This window comes from Pan paniscus, chromosome 7, assembly GCF_029289425.2.
Source record: "Pan paniscus chromosome 7, NHGRI_mPanPan1-v2.0_pri, whole genome shotgun sequence".
Lineage (NCBI taxonomy): Eukaryota > Metazoa > Chordata > Mammalia > Primates > Hominidae > Pan > Pan paniscus.
In genome coordinates this window covers 15,127,402-15,148,765 of record NC_073256.2, presented here as the reverse complement: position 1 = coordinate 15,148,765, position 21,364 = coordinate 15,127,402, and the positions used below count along the sequence as shown (strand labels likewise).

Below are 21,364 nucleotides of genomic sequence, written 5' to 3'. Positions count from 1 at the left end.
CACAGAAGAAACCACTGGGGACTTTCTGTCCTCTGGTCCCAGCCATTCCTTTGTCCTGTCCTCCTGTTCCTGGCTCACTTTGTTACACAGGGTTCCCTCCACCCGCCATTCATCCCTGAATCAGCTTGGGCTCCCTGCATAGGACAGGAGAGGGGGACACACGGCCTCAGCCCCCAAGGCTCCTGCTTGCTCCAAGGGAGCTGGCCATGCTCACATACCTAAGGATCCAGAATTATATTTAATATGAGAAGTGACGACAGAAAAATTAATTTAGTGGATGAAGACTGGCACACTCTTAGGAGGAACGCAGGTAAATGGGACCAGAGGCTCTGGGGTCAGTGCTGGATCTCTCCATGGCATGCCCTGGCAGTGCTGCCAACCCAGGTGCTGTGTGGTGAAGTGTTTATGCGCACATCTAGCAGCCTCCCTCAGCACTCAGGTGTTGTTCTGCAAAATATTTCATCAACACTCTCGTCCTTGCTGAGGTGTTTGATCAAAGTGGCCACTCAGCCCTGCTCAGGGTCCTGAGAAAGCTCAAGTCAGCGAGAGCTGGAATCGAGCCGGGCAGTGGCCAAGATGACGTGCATGAGATGCAGCACGATGCAACGTTTTCATCCCGAACACAGGATGTGTGGCAAGACAGGGAAATACCTTGAATAGTAAAGCAAGATGGTAGTCCTTCGAGATCATGAAGAAAGAATCAGGAAGGAATGCAGTGAAGGGAGGGAAAAAAAGGAAAAGTAAAGATTAGAAAGAGCCAGAGTGTATCTAAGCATTCAGGTTTGATTCATATTATTTACAAAAATAACTAAAAACATCAGGTAACTAAATTTGGACAGTACAAGGTTATTAAAAGTAAGCAAACAAGGTCTCATCAGATAACCCAAAAATTCCCAAACTACTTGAAGACAGTCTTAAGACAACATATCTCTACCTTTAAGTCTTTCAAATTTGGCAACTAATGAGGCTGCAGTGCTAAATAACCTTTAAAATTATTCACTGAAAAAGAGATGCTATTTCCATGTGCAGTTTATATTAAAACTTTATAATAGATTTTTTTGGGGAAAGTTCTTTGTTCTTCCTTTAACATCCGAAGGGTCTGCTCTGTGCTCAGTAATGCACATTAAGTCAATTCCACACATGCCCTTAAGCCAGCCTCCACCTCTGACACTTGTTCCTCCAGGCCAGTGAATGCCACTTTCCAACACAGACCCAAGCCTCAGCAGCTGCCCTCCTGTGCTGTTCTCCCCTGCTGGTTCAGGATGCTACTAGCAAAGCGGTTCCCCTGCAAGACCAGGACCACCAGACCATGCACACCTCATCTTAGATTCTGGCTCCAACTTTGCTCCTGATGTCCACACAGGCCTGTGGGGTGAACGTCAGATGGCCAGCCCTCTATTCTGGCAACTGATACACCAAGAAAAAACAGGACATAAAAATGCCAAATGCTCATCATGGCTTCCCTGACCCAGCCAACAAGTCTACAGTTTTTAACTGAGGTTTTGTACAGCTGGGAGGTAATGTCACCCCTCTCAGTGGACCCTCGCAGGGCCATCGAAGTCAGTCTTTGGCTCCAGAGCTTAACTCAGCCCAGTTACTTACAGACTGTGTGGAAGGCTGACTGAGGCAGGTAGAAAAGTTAAAAAAGAACTCCAATATAGTAGAGCCACAACAGATGGGAAACCAGCTTGGGAGCAGATGAAGCGGCTCCACAGCACTGCTGACTGGAGAGCTCCAAGCTTATGTACTGTGGGAAATGATAAATACCAGATGCAGACCTGAGACAGATGCACCATGGTGTCGGCTCATGACCAAGTCCCAGGGCCAGAATTTAGAGTTAACAACACCCAGTCTCATTTTCTTAACAGCTTTGATATTACTTTAGTTTCTCAGTCAACACAAACTACTGGGATGCTAAACAAACAAAGAACAAGCAGTGACCCTAACCCTAAGTGCCATTTTCTGAGCACCAGCTATGTGCCAGTTTCCAGGTGCAGGACTGCTGAACATCCACAGCTCCTCTGTGTGGTGGGTCATGGCGTCAAACCAAGACCCTAGGAGGGGCAGCAAGCTCAGGAGACCCCGGAGGCAGGTCCAGGTCTGCCTGACTCCAATCTGGGTTTGGCCCACCAGGCCACTCACCTCTGGTTAGCCACACTGGGCAAACCCACGGCGAAGGAGATGGAAGACAGGGCAAGAAGTACCTGACATCTTGAGGGGTTAAATTAGGAGAGATGGCTCTTTTTGAATACTTCCACGCATGGATTCAGAACTATAAACGTGGACTGCCTTCTAGAATGATATTCAGTGGGAGAAGCTGTGATGGGACCACTCGCTGTAGCTACAGTGAAGTGGACATCACAGCCTCCAGGGGCAAGACATGAACCTCCCAGAACTAAGAGATGGGCAGCTGTCCTTCCTAGGAGAGACTTGTTCTCAATTTCCATGACATGATCAACTATGATAACAAAGTTCACTAAATACAAGAATGGCAAAGCAAATTCTTTTGGAAGGCTACATCATCTCTCAATTTAAAAAAATCAGAACTTACATATTTCAGGAAACTAAGGCAGCATATTCTTATATACATGGAGCACCTGTAATCCAAAAATCTGAGATGCTCCAAAATCCCAAACTTTTGAGCACTGACATGATGCCACAGTGGAAAACTACACGTTAAGTAACATAAACTTTGTTTCATGTATAAAATTACTAAACCATTGTATGAAATTATCTTCAAGCTCTGTGTAAATGAAACAGATGGAAAAAATCTGAAATCTGAAACACTTCAAGTCCCAGGCATTTCAGATAAGGGAGACTTGATCTGTACTGTCCAACAATGTGGAAGCGAAGGACTGTGTATTTCTTTGTTAGTTGCTCAGCAGACAGGGAGAGCTCCAATATTGATAAATATTGTTCTAAGAAAAATACTACCACATACAAAACTGAAAGCCTTCTATCCCTTCTATGAATGGTATTTTCCCTATAAAAGTATCATTGCTTATAATAGTTCTATAGTACAAAACAATCTGCTCAGGAGAAAAAAAGACAAGTAACTCTTAGGAGAAGCACTAACTCAAATTAGAAACTACAGTATTGTGTCCACTCTTACTCTGTGACTGAAGACACAGTCACATGTTTTCAGTGTTAATACTTCAGAGAAGAACAGGTGTCAGTCCTAGAAGGAATTACACAGAAGGGGGGCCCTGTTCCCTCCAGGGTCAGGTGTCAAAGCTGGCTGGGAACCTGGACTTCACTCAATTGGCCCCTTTCCTTCTGTCCACAAGCATCTGCCTGTGGCTTCTACTGCAGACAACTCACCCCCATACTATGCCTTCTGTGCCCCAAAACTGGGGAGAAAAGAATAGAATGAGGGCTCTCTCCTGTATATCCATAATCTTACTGATGAACTGATTTGTTGACTTCACCAAATTGAGAATAAACTGGAATCAAGATGTTCCCTCTCTTGAGGGATAATAGTCTACAAGACAGTTGTACTACTGCAAAAACACATAACACAACTTGCATCTTTTTAATTTCAGGAAAGAGAGAAGTCATACCAAAATATAAAACAATAAATCAGAAATAAAATCTCATATTCATGTATGATGCTGTTTACCTTTGATATACCAAATAAAACTATTAAAATAATACAAGAAAAACACATCTTTACATTCTCTGCTCAACCACGGATTAATTTTTAAAGCCACACTTAGAATAAATGTAATTTGAAATGAAAAAATGAAAAGCAGTTGTCTCTTTCCGACAACCTAGAGTTTGCCGTATGACCTATCTGATAACAAATATAGATAATGTAAAGCAAAAAAAGTAATCACAAAAGGTTATGGTGTCTATCAGGCAAAAGCCTCATCTCCCTAGACCTAGAGAAGGCAAGAGGCAGAGACAGCCCACTCTTGCAAGAGGCAGGGCCTCATCTAGACCAGGGACAGTCAGAGGACTCCCTCCGCAGAGCAGCCAGCAGCTCAGCAGGGTCACTCCAGGACCAGCTTATGCCTAGTTTCAACATTTTTTTTTCCCCACGGTGAAATCTCACAATATCAAACATGTTCAAACGCAAGGCAAACCATGGAAACACACTCCAGGGTGAAATAATATTAACATGTTAAGAAAAAAGTGGATAATTGCCGGGTGCCATGGCTCACGCCTGTAATCCCAGCACTTTGGAAAGCTGGGGCACACAGATATTGCTTGAGCTTGAGAGTTTTGAGACCAGCCATGGGTAACAAGGTGAAACCCTGTCTCTACCAAAAACAAACAAACAAAATCAGCTGATCCCAGCTACTCAGGAGGCTGAGGTGGGAGAATCACTTGAGCCCAGAAGTCTGGGCTGAAGTGAGCCGTAACTGCGCCACTGCACCCATAACTGCCTGGGTGACAGAGCAAGATGCTGTTTCAAAAAAACAAACAAAAAAAAGAAGTGAATTAGCTGGGTGTGGTAGCACCTGCCTGTAGTCCCAGCTACTTGAGAGGCAGGAGGTAGAGGCTGCAGTGAGCCGTGATGACGCCACTGCACTCCAGCCTGGGTGACAGAGCGAGACCCTATCTCAAAAAAGAAAAAAGAAAAAAAAGAAATAAGCAGTTACCTCTCTGACTGTGAAAAACATTCTATTTAGACACACAGTCTGGATGGTGAGAACAGGAAGTAACTGGATGAAGGGATGAGACTTGCAGATAAGTAACGATAGTCTTGTTAAGTTCTGATCATATGAATGAGAAAAATGCAGATTTTAAAATCTGGGACTTCTCTATGGACACTTTTTTTCTAAGAATGTGGCTTTGAGCAATGAAGCCTAAGCTGGTCCTGGCCCTGCAGAGACGGTGGGGACATAAAGGGCCGAGGGCTAAGTCTGGGGAAACGAGGAAGGTGCACTTGTCCTCAGATGGGCAGAGGGGTCACACTCCAGCCTTCAACCTCAGGCTGGGGGCCAGCAGGGAATCTGGAGCTGCTGCCAGGAAAGGCCACTGGCTGCAATCCACCTGCAACGCCCTCCTACATGCTAACTTCTGCAAAAAGGAGAAGCATTTTGGTTTTCAGCGTTTCTGGTTTAAGCTACACATTGAATGAACATCTGTTCCCCTACCCCAATATTTGGTAAAATATATCTCCTTAACTTACTTATAACAAACAGTATTTTCCGCTTTTTAGTCTTATACTTAAAATATAGGTGATTAGTTTGTTTCACCAAAATTTAATCCTGAAATTCCAAGAGTGTATTTAAATCAGTACCTTCCAAAAGAGAATGCTGCAATGCCGACAGAAATGCAGTGTGTCTCCGTACTGCTCCTTCGCTGGGTAATGTTTCTGAAGTGCAAAGTACATCAACTTCCATTCAATATGACCTTTTTCTGAAAGGATCAAATGTCTACAAAACTAAACAAACAAAACTCCATTCAGAATCCGCGTAAGATGACTTTCAAAACATAATATTAGGTGTAAAACTTTTTCATTTTATTTTAGTTTTTAATTTCTTTTTTTAAACTTCAATAGCTTTAGGGTTACAAGTGGGTTTTTGTTACATGGATGAATTGTACAGTGCTGAAGTGTGGGATTTTTGTGCTCCCATCACTGGAGAAGCATGCATTGACCCAACATGTAGTGTTTCATCCCTCACCCTCCTCCTACCCTTCCCTCTTTTGAGTCTCCAATGTGTATTATACCTCTCTGAATGCCTTTGTGTACCCGTGGCTTACCTCCCACTTATAACTGAGAACATATGATATTTGGTTTTCCATTCCTAAGTTATTTTACTTAGAATAATGGCCTCCAGGTCTATCTGAAATTATTTTTCAAAGGCAGTGTAGTACATAAAACAATTATTTGAAATTAAACTCACTTGGGTTAAACCAATAAGTGACAAATCAAATAAATTGTGTTATGCCTGTATAATGGAATACCAAGCAGCTGTTAAACAGACTTAAATACTCCAATCCAGAATAATGTCCATAATGTATTATTAAATTAAAATAAGCTACACACATCATATGTGATAACAGACTTATATCTAGAATAGATAAAGAACACTTACAACTCAATAATAAAAAGAGAAATAACCCAGTTTAAAAAATGGTCAAAGGACATGCAAAGACATTTATCTAAAAAAGTCTCAGAAATGGACGATAACCTCATGAAAAGATGCTCTAGAATCCAGTCATCAGGGAAATGGAATGAGACCCACTTCCTGCCCACTAGAATGGCTTTAATCAAAAAGTGAAATAATGAGAAGCACTGGGGAGGGGTGGAGAATCAAGAGACCTCACACACTGCTGGGGGAATGTGAAATGGTGCAGCCACTTTGCAAACAGTCTGGCAATTCCTCAAAAAGTTAAACAGAATCCACCACATGACTCAGCCATTCTACTCCTAGGTTTATAACCAAGAGAAATGAAAACATGCATCTACACACAAACTCGAACATGTTCATGGCAGCATTATTTGTAAAAGCCACAAACTTTTATCAAACAAACTAAATGTCAATCAACTGATGAATGGATAAACAAAAAGTGGATATATACAGAGGGGGATATTATTCAGTCTTGAATGAAGCTCTGATTTATTCTACAACATGGAGCCATAAGGACATCATGCAAAGGGTAAGAAGCCAGTCACAAGATGAGAAATGCCATAGATTCCTCTTACATTACACATCCAGAACAGGGAAACACAGAGACAGAAAGTCGATTAGGGGTTGCTTGGGGCTAGGAATGGCAGCTGAAGGGCATGTTTTGTTTTGTTTTGTTTTTCCTGAGGTGATGCTGATGTTTTAGCTGTGTCCCCCGCCAAATCTTGAATTGTAGTTCCCATAATTCCCATGTGCCGTGGGAGGGACCCGGTGGGAGGTAACTGAATCATGGGGGCAAGTCTTTCCCATGCTGTTTTTGTGATAGTGAATAAGTCTCACAAGATCTGATGGTTTTATAAAGGGCAGTTCCCCTGCACATGCTCTCTTGCCTGCTGCCATGTAAGATGTGACTTTGCTCCTCCTTTGCCTTCCACCAGGATTGTGAGGCCTCCCCAGCCACATCAAACTGTGAGTCCATTAAATCTCTTTTTCTTTAAAAATTACCCAGTCTCGGGTATGTCTTTTATTGGCAGCGGAGAATGGACTAATACAGATGCCAATATCCTAACATCGACTGTAGTGATGGCTGCATAAAGTGGAGGGTATTTTAATAAAGGTGTTACCAAAAACATCAGTATTACAGAGTGACTTTCAATTACAGTTTTGAAAATGATCAGTGCAGAGCTAGCGAAATTAATGTGTATGTTTGAGTGCATATAAAAGCCTGAAACAAAAAACAAAATGCACGGGCTAAAGGAGTAACAGGGCTGCCTTGGGGTGGGGGCCTTTAACTTGTTTGTACAACACTGTACTAGTCTTTATGGCTGTTGCTGCAATGAGCATGTTTTACTTTTCAAAGCTAAAAACAATCACTTGTATAACATACTCATACTTCAGTCACGGCTTTTGAGGACTCTGGAAATTATCGTGGAGTCAATGAGGAAATCTTGTTTCTAATAAAATTTGAAAAGAAGACTACTTGCAAAATAAAAAGTCGTTATCAGCCTGTTCATATTTAATATTAATTTCTCTGTCCTCCAGGCAGGTACTGTTAAAACAATAGTTCCTAGAGACTAAAAACAACCGTTTGTTGTCTCATTCCTACTTCTCACTGACTCTGTGTGACACCAGTGTTCACGGGAGAATCCCCTCCCATGGTTTTCCTCCTGAATAACCATCTGTGATTTTTCTGAACTCAAATGCAACATCCCACCAGATGCTCCAGTCAAGAGCATTTAGCTGACTTTTCCTTCCTTATTATCTTGAACCAGTCCAGTTTTCTCAGGTATCTAGTTTTTATTTTGAGGATGCTTCCTTATCTAAGCTTTCTCATAAAAGCTATTTCTAATATGCTTTTTTTTTTCAGGGCCTTAATGTTAGTTACTGAGGCCTGAAGAACAGATCATTATTTTCTGATGCTGTGTTTTTATGATTCAGTTAAGAAAATGTGTACAAATGAGATGCACCTGCAGGCGCTAATTGCAACTGAACTATTCTAGGATGTCGGTGCAGAACAGACATTTAACTTATTTAAAGCAACTCTTTTAAGAATGGCAATGACCACAGAAATGGCCAAAAGACATCCTTAAGTATGTTTAGGGTCTAGATGTATAAACACCTGCCAGGCACTCTCATTAACGCCTTTTGGGAACAGCTCGGGCCTGCCCGTGATAGGGAGTGTCCCAGGGCAAACTGGGAGGCAGAGGGCTCATCCCAGGCAACCTTCATTTACCTCTTTTCCTAGGATCTAAATCCTCCCCACAAAATTCTATCCACCCCCTCCCCCATGCCCAATGCTGACTTAAAATTCAATCTACGAGACCTACTCAAATTAATACTGGAATTCTTTTGCTTCTCCCGAACAAGTCCACTTGAGACAGTTTTCCCCAAGGCATCCATAACCTCTGCTCGGCTAAATCTCACAGGCTTTTCTTTGTCCTATTAATCTCTCTGTCCATGGCCTTGAGAGTCCAGCTCCCCCCAGGTTCTGGGGCACCTCATTCTATCCCTCAACATTGGGGTTCGTGCCCTCAGGCCCTGCCCAGGCTGATCCCGTTGCCTCCTGTCCTCTCCATATGCATCTGTCTAGGCCCTAGCTCCACATACCTCTCAGACACACTCCGTGAGGCCCATGTTCAGGCCAGCCCCTTCCTGTGGCAGCCCCCATCCCATCGGGGTCATCTTCTGATGTCTTCCCTGTTGCCCTTGTGCACTTCCTTGCCCATAACTCTTATTTTCCTGAGGCAGGATCCTGATGGATCCTCTTGTATCCACTCCAGCCTAGTCCTCAAACAAGAACAGAGGCTCTTCTGAAAGCTGCAATTCCATGTGCTTTGCTGGCTCCCCTGAGCTCAAAGGACACAGACAAGGATTCTTCGTGTAGCTCGGCCTCTGCCGTGCTTCCTCACCATCCACCAAACACACAGCACCCTCCCCATGCTAGGGTCCGGCTCTCTGCCTAGGCCCTGTCGACTGCCCTGCATTCCAAGGGTAGGCTATGCTCCTCATGAAAGGCACCCAGTCCCATCCTAGGTCTTCAAGGTGCTGACCACAGTTCAAATCCCACCCCATGAGGAGCACAACATGCCTCCCTCCAGCCACCTGCCTTCTCTGGCTGCGACCAGCCCTGTGCAGAGCAGGTGCCTTGGACATCTGTGGGGTGACGAGGGGAACCCCCAGTTTCTGCAGAGGCCCAGGAACAGGGACCACAGGGTCTCATCGTGGACGAGGAATAAGCAGACCACCCTGGAAAGGCCTCAAGGAGTGACAGCAGAACACACCTTGTGCTGCCCCACATGCACTCCCAAGTGCAGCACACAAGGCAGGGGGGAGGGGCTGTGGACACTCAGGAGCGGCATCTACCGAGTGCTGAGAGACTGAGGCACACAGAGGGCACCTGACTTTTCAAGGATGTGCAGCTTGGTCAAAAGAACTGGAATCTGATTCATCAAATCAGGAGAAAAGGCAGTGAGCCAGGGACTCTATGCACCTCGTTATCAACAGGAGAGAAAAGAACTCAGTTCTTGCTTTGCTGTTCAGTTTTGGGTTATTTTGAGAATCATGGTTCTATTCAATATGAAAAATAAACCTTACATTCTATAGGAGAGAACCCACAGCAATCTCAATAAACTCTGATTGTTCCTGGTTCTTTAAAAGTGGAAAATACTCAGCCATTCTTTCTCTCCAGGTGAGTTTATAGGGTATGGCCCCCAGGCAGAGTCTATAAACTCCCAGCCTGAGGGGAGACTGCTGCATCCCACTCACCTGCTTTTCAGCAAAATGGTACTGACAAAGCTTCTTCCACAGCTGTCTGTCTTCACTAAGCATATACAACGTGGGGGTCACCTGGCCTAAGGTGATGATGTCCCATCCGTCTGAGAACCGGTATAGGATGTTGTTCAGCATGTGCAGAGGAAGGTCACTGAGGGTGAGGCCATTGTTCACTTGCTGAAAGGAAAACACAACAGCAACTCACTGAGAAGATGGCCAATGTTTGTTCACACAGTAACTGAAGAGTCAAGCTGGAATGAATGCTTCAAAACATGGTAACACAAAAAGAGCTCTCCATGTCATGCGTCGCAAGGTGTCAAGGGGCCTTCATCCACCACCGTGGGGAAGGCTGGAGGAGGAGAGCAAGACAGGGCTGCACAGCGTGACAGAACCAGGCTGTTCCTGGGTGAGGCCCTACTGCTGCACCTCCCCATGCGACAGGTGTGCGTCAGCATCAGGAGGTCAGTACTCCTCTACTGCATCAAGACGCACCTGGAGAAGGGCAGCGTCTGCGGATGTGGCGCTGCTGCCCAGATGAATCCAATGCACCATGAGGGCAACATGACACCCATCACCAGCAGGGGGCAGGGCCTGCGCCACACCACTGTCTGGGTGGCCTGGACAGCCCCTAGGCCTTTACGGGTCACAGATGGTCACCCCAGTGATGAGGGAGGTTGACCACATCGTCTGCAAAGCTCCTTCTAGCTTTGTGGGGTTTTTTCTTTATTGAGGTGTAACTGATAAATGCAATCTGTCTATATTGGCAGCATGTGGTGTTCTGTGCTTGTATGCGTTATGAACCAATGGCCACAGCCCAGCTCACTTTCCATCACCTCAAGTCATAATCCTTTTATTTTTGTGGTGAGAACATGTAAGATCTACTCTTAGCAAATTTGAAGTAAAGGAATGTATAATTATTAACTGCAGTCATCATGCTGTGTAGACAACCTCCACAATGGACTCCTCCTACACTACAGAAACCTTTCACCCTCCATCCAACATCCCCCCACCTTCCAGCTTTACATTTCTATGACTTCAAGTTTACAAACCATTTCTCCCTCACACACGCCAGAGAGTAAATGCAATGCATCTGCCCTCAGAAGATACATGTGTGTGCACGTGCCAGGCTGAGGAAGGGTGGCTGTCCTTGGCCCCAGGAAGTGGGCTGAATCAGTTCAAAAACTAAACTCTGCTCTGAGGTTGACCTGAGACAGCCCTGGATTGGGTTTGAGCTCAAACTGTTTCAGACTTTTCAGGGCTCAGTTGTATCTAAATGAATCCCTTCATTCTCACTAGAAACACGTCTTCCTGACAGTGGGGTTCTGGCTGTTTGGGCGGGACAGAGGCTACCTGGTCCCGTCTCAGTTCCTGACCCCAATCTGGGGTGGCGCTTCTGTCGTGTGCTCACCTGCGAGCTTCTGATTTGTGTTTTTCTTTTGTTCCCAATAGGTCGATGTATGTACTTGGCCACAAGGAGAGCTAGCTTCCTTCTGATGTGTCGTGCCCTTCTATAATCCTACTGCACACAAAGCACAGTGACCATCTATTTTTGGCTAGACTGAGCTAATTCCATGAGTTTGGTTCTCGAAATCACCTGACCTCTGTGGAGAGTGGAGCGTAGGGAGAGGTGACTGGGGCACCCGTGCCTTGACACCCCATTTTCTTCTCCTGCTCCCCTATAATGTCCTCGCTATGGAAGCACCTTCCTAGGACTTCAGAATGGAAACTGCTGCAGGGCCCTTCTCATGCATCCCAGTGGGCAGCACGAGCATGGACCGCCAGTGATGCACTCCAAGCCACTTCACCTCAAGCATCCTATGCATCTGCCAGACACGAGTGGGGCCTCAACACTGCTTGACAGTTTGTGAAGTGCTCTAACATTCTGGACATGAAGCTTTCATGGACTGCACTAGTGTGCTGTCCTGCCCTGTCTGTACACACGTTTTTTGCCCCTACAGCTGATGGGACCCATGCATAGGGCAGATGTCAGCCCTGTTGTAGGCTATGGAGCTGCACAGTCCAAGAGACATCACTTCCCCAGCAGCCAGCATGGTCCCCGCAGGCTCTCAGTAAACGTCTTTGCTCATTACTGACGAATCATGTTTGATTCAAGTCTTAGCCCATCCTTCCATCTTTATCGTCTAGCATATGGCAGAGAGCACATAGAAAAGAGAATATGGCCAGGCTGGGTGGCTCACGCCTATAATCCCAGCCACCCAGGAGGCTGAGGTGGGAGGATCACCTGAGCTCAGGAGTTAAAGGCTGCAGTGAGCTATGACTGAACCACTGCACTCCAGCCTGGGCAACAGAGCAAGACCCTATCTCAAAGACAAAAACAAAACAAAACAAAAAGATAATGTGCAAGTAAATTAACCCCTAACTAAAAGTCTAACACTCTCACAAGAATTATGTCTTCCAGGTGCTTCATTCCAATTCCTACTGAGAAAAATTTCTGTAGCAGACAGTAGTTTACAAATATTCTGCTGCTAAAATTACAAACTTTAAAGGTAGTATGAAGTGGTGGTATGAAGGTAGTACGAAGAAAAAAAATCCCGGATTAGTAGAGTTATAGAGTCTGGTGTGACAACTCAGCATTTGGGATTTCTGGCAGAGTCCAGTTTTACAGCCCTGTTAACGGCTATAACAAGAGGGTGTCGCAGAAATGCCAGCACTTCTCATCCAAACGAAATCTCGAAATGTGACAAGGCACAAAAGTCTTGCTGAACATGTCAGAAATCCTGCTGCGTTTTTTGTTGCACTTCCTCCACTGATTAGCTACATGCTCTCTGCCATCATGAAATCTCTCACACCTACACTGCACTAGAAGGAAGAAACGATGCTGCTGCTTCTCTTGCTTTAGGATAGTCTCAGCTATTGCATGCAACTGTCAATGATTCCCACTTCTCTGTGGAAGCACTTCTGCTAACAGAAACTTGTGTTGCTATTATCATTCTATTTTACACAGAAAAAAAACAGAGATAAAGATGAGTTGACTGGCTAGCCCAAGATCGAGGTCCAGCCTCGAGCCCAGTCTGCCTGGCCCCAAGTCCGTGTTCCCAACTGCTCTGCCCTTCTCCATGGGAGGCCCATCCCCTCAATATGTGGTGAGTCACTGAAGTCTCCCTCAATTCTTCCTTCCCTCGCACCCACTTCAAAGTCACCAGTCTACTCTTTTGCTCAAGTATCCCCAAGTTCATTCTTCCCATTTCACTGTCACTGCTCATGAATGCAATGAGGGTTTACTTCCCTCCAACCTGGCTGGTCCCTGCCTGGCACTGAAGGGGACCTCTAAACAAGGACCTTTCAATGACCCTTGGCAGAGAGCAGCAAAGGCTCTGCAATGCCCACAAAGCCCTGAGTCTGGTCCTAATCCCCTGCACCTTCCTCCAAGCAGTCCACACATTTGGCATAACACACTTTATTAGCCCCTGGATGCAGAAGTTCCCATACCTTCTCACAGGAGTCAATTCTGCAACTTCTGGGAATTTCGTTAGCCAGTTTACTTTTTGTTGGTGGCTTGAAGTCAGTCATAGTGGGAAGCTGACAAAGGCTACAAATCAAACCTCTTGCCCCTGGAGAGCCAGTTGTTAAGCACTGACCAACAGGCCATCACCTGGATACTCTCCCCTCATTCTTTGTTTTCTTTTCTTTTTTTTTTCTGAGATGGAGTCTCCCTCTGTCACCTAGGCTGGAGTGCAGTGGTGTGATCTCAGTTCACTGCAACCTCTGCTTCCTGGGTTCAAGCAATTCTCCTGCCTCAGCCTCCCAAGTAGCTGGGACCACAGGCACGTGCCACCACGCCCGGCTAATTTTTTGTATTTTTAGTAGAGATGGGATTTCACTGTGTTAGCCAGCATGGTCTCTATCTCTTGACCTTGTGTTCTGCCCGCCTCGGCCTCCCAAAGTGCTGGGACTACTGGCGTGAGCCACCGCGCCCGGCCCATTCTTTAAGCTCCACCTAAAACATCACATCACTTGTGAACCAATGTAATGTCAACAGCCCTGTGTGCATATCTGTTATAACACCCCACTGAGTTCTGTGACACATCATGTGCTCATCTCCCTGGGTCCCTCGGAGGCCCCATGCTAAAGGCTACGCCTGCTGATCCATGTGTCCCACCTCATGATGGGCCTAGCGAGCACATGGGGGCATCTAGGAAGTGCTGACGGGGTGAGGAAGCATGTAAACACATACCTGTGTGCCTGCTCTCACTGAGTCACAGAGATGTGCACATGAAAGCACTTCCAATTCATTAGCACTGCCATATCTTCAAATGCAGCTTCAACAGCAAAGTATATTTGTTTCACAAGAAAAAAAATTTCTGATGTTCTTAGGAACTTTACAACACAAATATATACTAAATTTCTGCTTACTTTTGGGACTATGAGTATTTAGATTTAAGGGGTGTCGAGGTATCTCTTTTTTGAGATGGAGTTTCACTCTTGTCCCCCAGGCTGGAGTGCAAATGGCACGATCTCGGCTCACTGCAACCTCCACCTCCCGGGTTCAAGCAATTCCCCTGCCTTAGCCTCCCGAGTAGCTGTGACTATAGGTACCTGCCACCACACCTGGCCAATTTTTGTATTTTTAGTAGAGACAGCGTTTCACCATGCTGGCCAGGCTGGTCTTGAACTCCTGACCTCAGGTGATCCACCTGACTCGGCCTCCCAAAGTGGCTGGGATTACAGGTGTGGGCCACCGCGCCCGGCCAGGGGTGTCAAGGTATTCCTTGTTGGGATAATCTAGAAGACAAAGACAACTGTCAGCTCACTGGAGAAAGCTGGCCCTATATCCTGAGGCTGACATGGCGGAATTTCAGGCGGTGTGCTTGGACTTCCACTCTCAGGGATCCGGGAAGGCTCTCAGCTGCTCTTTTCTAACCCCATCTGCTTGAGTCACCTCAAAATTCACGTGAATAAGCGGGAGGCAGCAATCCAGCATCAGCCAGCAGGTCAGGAGACCAGATCTTTACCTTAAGCAGCCTTAGACCAATTTGGCTGACTGAGTCCGGCATCTACAAATGCAGCTCAGTTAACTGAGCTGGTAAAGTGCTCTTTCTACTGGTTTCAAGTAACATTCCCAGAAAGGTAAAACTCCTCTGGCCAACTCCTACAAGGGAACCTGACCCTCCTCAAGGCTAGAAGCAGGGCACAGGGTCCAGAAGCCAAGATCCTCACAGAGGCACATGCCAAGCTGCGTGCTCCAGAGAGCACCCAGGGACTGAGGTGAAGAGATGCCAGGCAGCATGCAACCACTAATGAAAGAGAAGAAACAAGTTCAAGGTCTCTGATGGTAAGATTTGAGTGGACATGACGAAAACTGGCACCTTTGTGTTATCATCAGCGCTTTCTTATTCCTCAAAGATTAAACATTAATTTCATTTTTGTACCTTATTTTTCCCACTTGATCAAAATGGCACTACAGTAACACCTATCCTTCTGTGCTGAGGCAGAGAGGTATTGCCATGTAAGTGTGCTCTGCCTACCAGGGCTGTAAGAACCATCCTGGGCCAAAAGCAGAGTGTCTTCCTTCACTGGCTATGGGCAGCACTGAGTGGGGCAAGCTGGGGCCACATGCACTATTATCCCTCAGCCCGTGCCTCTCCCAGGTAGTATGAATGGAAAGAAGATCCAGAAGGAAGCTCAGCATACAGCCATGCCTTCCTGCTCTGTCTTGGCCCACCCAGTCAAAGATGCAAGCTTGTCCCTTGCTTTCTCCTTTCTCTCCTCTTGGTGAGGTGTGGCCCAATCCTTGGAGCTTCGCTGTTGTCTCCACCGGTGCACATCTCTCCACTGGCTCCACATCTCTCTCCAAAGAATGCAGAGCCACTAATCCTACCTGGAACTTCCCAGCCAGACGAGAAAGGCTGCTTCCTGGTCTGGTGTTTGGCCTTTCCCAAACACCCCCTTCCTTGGGATCCTGACCATGAAAACCCACCATGGACAAGGACACACCCTATTCTCTCCCCAGAAGGTCACCTGCTGAACATCACTACCATGGATCTGCCTCATCAGGAGAAAGGGGACTTTGGCCATGTGGCCTCGCCACTCATGTTAGGACTTCTACAGCAAGCCCCATGCCATGCGTAAGTGTCTTACAGATGGACTTTTAGCACAACCCACCTATGCATGGGGAACGCAGTAAAAGAGGCAGCGAAGAGCCAGCCTGTGCAAAGCTTTGAATGACTGTAGGGTCACACCAAGACAACAACAGAACAAAGAATCCAACGTTTATAACAAACTTGCTTAACTCTTACTGACGCTGAATGTTACATTATTAATGATAATTTCAGACTCATAACTAGGCAATCATCACTCTTTTTGTAAATCCCATATTTAGATGGCAAATAACAGCCAAAAGTTAAGGCATTCAAAGGGCACTTGAAAACCATTCCTTTATGTGGAAACTGGGGTGCTGTGATAAAAGGTAACTATGATCTTACCAGTACAATCTGCAGAATCATTTATACCACTAAGGCTACGTAAGTCACACCGCTAAGATATATCTTCGGTTTATTCTTTTTCTTATTAGTACTAGAGTTAAATAAAACACTATCTAAATACTTGGGGCAATGGTGTTAACATTATTCTTGTTGAAACTAGTTACCAGAATAAAGAAAAAATATCAAAAAAACTGACATGATTTGCACCTTCTTTTGGCCTTGTTCACTGTTGCTAAGAACTATAAACACATCCCCAAAAAAGACAGCAAGGAAGAAGACAAAAAGTTACTAACTTGGGAGAAGCAACAACTAAATAAATAGAGAATTACTGGCAACACAATTTAGCCTCAATTTACTGAATGTTATTCTAATAACTGAAATATTCAGTTTCCCATGAAGGTAAATTTATTTACATCTAATCACCCATAGGATCAGCCTGGTTTGATGATTGCTATTCCCACTGTCTTTCCAATAGCAACTATAAGCCATTGGGGTCTTTGGTACTTTTCTATTTTAAAACAATTTAATGAATACTTATGAAAGCATTAGAAAATCTTTCAAAAAGCTATAGCAGTCTTTCATGTATGCTTAGAAAAGATAACTTCTGTAATATAAAAACAGAGTGTAACAACTCTCATGCCGAGATATTTATACCTTAGTCATCTGAAGATCCTGTAGCTGTTGTTGCCAGGCGAGAATAGTTTCTAATCGGCAAATCCAAATATTGATGTTTCCCACTAATACAGACTTCCCTACTCCTCTAATAAGAATGCAGAGGGTAGAGCTTAGGTCTTGCAGAAGATCTTTGATTAAGCGAGGATTGTGATGGTCATCAAGAACTGGAATAAATAAAAATAAAACTATGGATTGATACAGTTAAGCAACACTTTAAAAAAAGATCTAGTTTCATAACCCAAATGTCCACTGATAGACGAACAGACAAACAACGTGTGATCTATACATGCAATAGAATATTATTCAGCCTTAAAAAGGAGGGAAATTCTCACACATATTCAGCATGGACGAACCCTGAAGACATTATGCAAAGTGAAATAAGCTAGCTACAAAAGGACAAATATATATCTCCACTTACATGAGGCACCCACTTACATAAGGCACTTACATGAGTAGTCAAACTCGTAGAGACAGAAAGTAGAATGATAATTACCAGGGGCTGGTGGAGAGGAGGAATGGGGACTCAGTGTTTAAGGTGGTATGAGTTTCAGTTTGGGACAATGAAGAGGTTCTGGAGATGACTAGTGGTGATGGGTGCACAATAATATATACACACTTAATGCCGCTGAACTGTATGCTTAAAAACTGCTAAAATGGTAAATTTTATGTAATGTGTATTTTACCACAATAAAAAGATGTAATTTCACTGCAACCCAAAAGTGACATCATTTTTGAGATATCACAAATATGAGATTTCTTAAAACTTTAAAATTTTATCTGATAAATTTTCAGTTGGGTCTACAATTTTGCCTTTAAAATGGTCAGTTTACACTTTCTTTCGTACTTATCATAAAGAGGCTACTTTAAAATGGCTTAAATATAGAGTCATATATTCCTATGCATGTATAAAGTCATGGTGTGAAATTTAAAGTTCCATTTACTAACAGCCAGTAACTTATCAAGGCAAGCTCATTAAATTAGAAAGAAAATTATTGGCTTATCTGATGCCTAAGTGAGTAAGTCACAATCCTGCTAATTTTGGAAGCATACATCTAAAATGAACTGTGATTAGCTAACCATGAAAAAGTAAAATAGCTTTAAGTTGTGTGATTAGTTATTTTTCCTAATATATCCATTTGTATGCAAAAGCAACTTTAAAAAAGTAAACGGCAGTAAGAGAACACTGGGAACTGGAAGGATGACCTGTATTTCTGATGTTATCACATTATTTACACAATTTTTTTGACAGTATGTGTACTGGGTAAAGATAAAAGAAAAATCCCATCTCCTTGCACCAAATTTCTAATTAAGATTTAGAGTATTAAAAATACAGTGATCATCTTACCCTTTTGAACGATTTTATCCAAAATGTTGAAGTAATTCTTCTGTGCCACGCCACTCAATGAAGTTAACTGGGATTTTGCAATTAGCTGCAACAGCTTAAAGGAAAGACGAAAAAAAGCTGAGCGATATATAAATCTATTTAATATGGAATTACAAACCACAGTGATATAACACACATGCATGAAGATTTCTAACATGCCATCCTAAATTAAGTCACTGTATCAGTCCGAGTCCAAGTATAGGAAACAGTCACTACCCATGCAAACCTGAAGAGACCTTCATACAAGGGAGCTGAGGCAGCTGCAGCCTGCAGCTCTGTCTTCTAGTCTTGCAGGCATTCATTTAGTTAGTGGAAGCATATCTCCTCCCAGAGCCCAGGCTGCAAGAGTCTGAAATGGAGCTTTTAGCTTTCCAGCCTCTGTAGCAAAAGGGCACACCAGAAAGAGGCTAGAATGAATGGTTGGGCACTAACAAGTATTTTCACAACCTAAGCCCATACTCGCAGTTGTTTGCTGAACAGACAATCAGAAAATCAAACAGCCCTTCCATGTAGAAATTAAAAAGGAAACACAACACCAGAACTCATTATTAAATACCATTTTGTATTTAAAAACTCATTATTAAATAGCAAATAAATTGCATTAAAATAAAAAATTGCAGAATTTGTATTCTGGGAAGCCACAGTAACAAATCCCTGTGACAGAACCCATGAAGTAGAGGTCTCCTCTGGGAATGATGACCGAGGCCCTCGCCGCTGCTCCACCTGCCCCTCCAGGGTTGCCCTGCTTTTCCAGTTGCCCCTACTCTGATGTGCATCATGGCAGGAAAAAGTGGGTTGCTGCTTTCCTTTAATGCTTTTTGTCCCACTTTATTTTTTACTTTTGCCTAGCGTATCTTTTCATTCTTTTATTTTCAACTTTTGTAAATCACTGTTTTAGGTGTGCTTCTTACATACAACTTGGAGTTGGGTTTCACTTTTTGATTCAATCTGAAATCTTTTACTTTTACCAGCCTTCAGGTTATGTGTATAAGGTTATGTGTTTACATGTATAGACACAGCATGTTTGGTCTTAATTTTATGACATGTTTTTGTAGCTTTTTGAAAAAGTGTGCGTTCTCTCTGTGTTCTTCTGAAATTTAGAAATGTTTGCACTATTTTGTCCTAGGGGTTACTTTTGGAATTTTAACTCTATGTAATTCCCTCTCCTTTGGAATCCTCACACAACACATCTTAGCCTGTTAGTTTCCTGTTCCACATTGTGATAAAACTGCCATTCATCTTGCTCCTTCTTCCTTCCATCCCTCTCCTCTACAACTTGATTTTAGTGAATAACATCTTAGTGCCTCCCTGTGATTACAGGTGAGACAGTCAACAAACCTCTAACCACCGACCTTTTCTCCTCTGCTCTCCACTCACACTCTGCTCTGTCACCCTCAGCCACACAGCTGATGCTGTAGAGATTCACTGACATCCAGTCCGATGGACACTGTTTCTCCAGCCGAAACTGCTAATGAGAACAGTAAGTATTCCCTGAGTTCTCACATGATCAATACTGTTTGTTTGCAGACTGGATACAAAAGATGGTTTGACTGGACATAAAATTCACGGGCCATCCTTTCTTCCTGGAGGATCCCATAAGTAAGGATTACTCCACTATCTGAAGAATTTGGAGAAATTTGAAGCCACCCCGATCTTTTCCCTCAGTAAGAGACGACATGTTTGTTCAGCCATTGGGAGGTTCTTGCTTCATCTTCGGAGTTTAATAATTCCTGTAGGATATGGCACACTCATAACCTGTTCTCAGTCAACCTTCCCCAGCATAAAATTTGCCCTCTCACAATGTACACTTCCATCTATTTTTACCTGAGCAGAATTTTCCTGAACATTATCTTTAAATATTTGTTCTGTCCTTTTGTTTTGTTTTCCTGTTTGAAGATTCCAGTGATAAATATGCTGGAACCCCTCTCCCTGTTCTCTTCAGCTGTAATTTTCTTTCTAGTTCCTTTTAAACTCATGATTATGGTTTCATTCTTATTAATTTTCTCATTCGTATTATTTCCATCACCTTTTTTGTGTTTCCCAAAACATCTGTCTTCTCCTGGGCCCTTCCAATCCCACCTTCGCCTCTGTGGTGGTTCTCCTGGCTGCTGCCATCCTTTCTTCTGCCAACTTGACTTTGTCTCCTGCTGTCTCACTTGGTTGTACAGGTTGAGCATCCCTAATTCCAAAATCCAGAATCCTCCAAACTCTGGAACTTTTTGAGCATGGACTTGATGCCACAAGTGGAAAATCCCATACTTGACCTCATGTGATGGGTTGCATAAAACTATTAAAAATACTGTATAAAATTACCTTCCGGTTATATGTATAAGGTGTATGTGAAACATACATGAATTTCATGTTTAGGCTTGTATCCCAGCCCCAAGTTATCTCATTATGTATATGTAAATATTACAAAATCTGAAAAAATCCAAAATCTAAAACACTTCCAGTTCTAAGCATTTGGGATAAGGGATACTCAACCTCATTAAAATCTCTTTTCTGTTTCGTTGCATTCCTGCACTGGGATCTTCTGCCACAGAACTCCTTCATGAGTTTCCTGTTTTTTTCATTTACGATGAACTGTCTGCTCATGATTCCATCCTGCTTCACAGACACATTTCCCACAATTTCCTTAGAGAATATCCACGCAGTGACGGTCACCTTCTCTAACAGGCATTTCAGAGTGAGGTGGGACTTCCTAGGGCACCTGTTTTGCAGATGCCCTCAGGGTTGGGGGAAGGGCAGCTTCCAGCCTTCCCAGTTCCACCACTCTCTCCCCCAGCCGCTACCTGCATGTATGTGAATCCCTGGGAGACCCCACAGCCCATGTCCCTGAGTAAAACTGGATCCAGGAAGCCCTTTGCTGTCAGTGGTCCTCCCTGGAACTTCTGCACTCTGCAAGCTGGAGTTGAACATCTGCGACTCAGCCTCTCAGTGCACAGGGTATGTGGGGCTCGACTTCTAGACCTGGCCCTGACGAGTGCTTTTGTTAGCCTAAGCCCTTCTGC

The 21,364-nt window shown here is 44.1% G+C and overlaps 1 protein-coding gene across 5 annotated transcripts in view; it reads right to left on the bottom strand.

Annotated features, from left to right (window-relative positions):
* FBXO25 (F-box protein 25) overlaps nt 1-21,364 on the bottom strand; it is a 71,600-nt gene that overhangs the window by 9,426 nt on the left and 40,810 nt on the right. For 3 of the 5 annotated variants that reach the window (XM_034965594.3, XM_055107359.2, XM_003807532.5), the window contains 4 exons: nt 18,315-18,408; nt 16,949-17,133; nt 9,846-10,028; nt 5,249-5,392 (listed from right to left, as the gene is read on the bottom strand). In XM_034965594.3, the coding sequence (XP_034821485.1) occupies nt 5,249-5,392; nt 9,846-10,028; nt 16,949-17,133; nt 18,315-18,408 (606 nt within the window). Of the gene's footprint in view, nt 1-651; nt 679-5,248; nt 5,393-9,845; nt 10,029-16,948; nt 17,134-18,314; nt 18,409-21,364 lie in introns of all 5 variants that reach the window. The other 2 variants (XM_034965591.3, XM_063606620.1) reach the window with 1 other exon arrangement.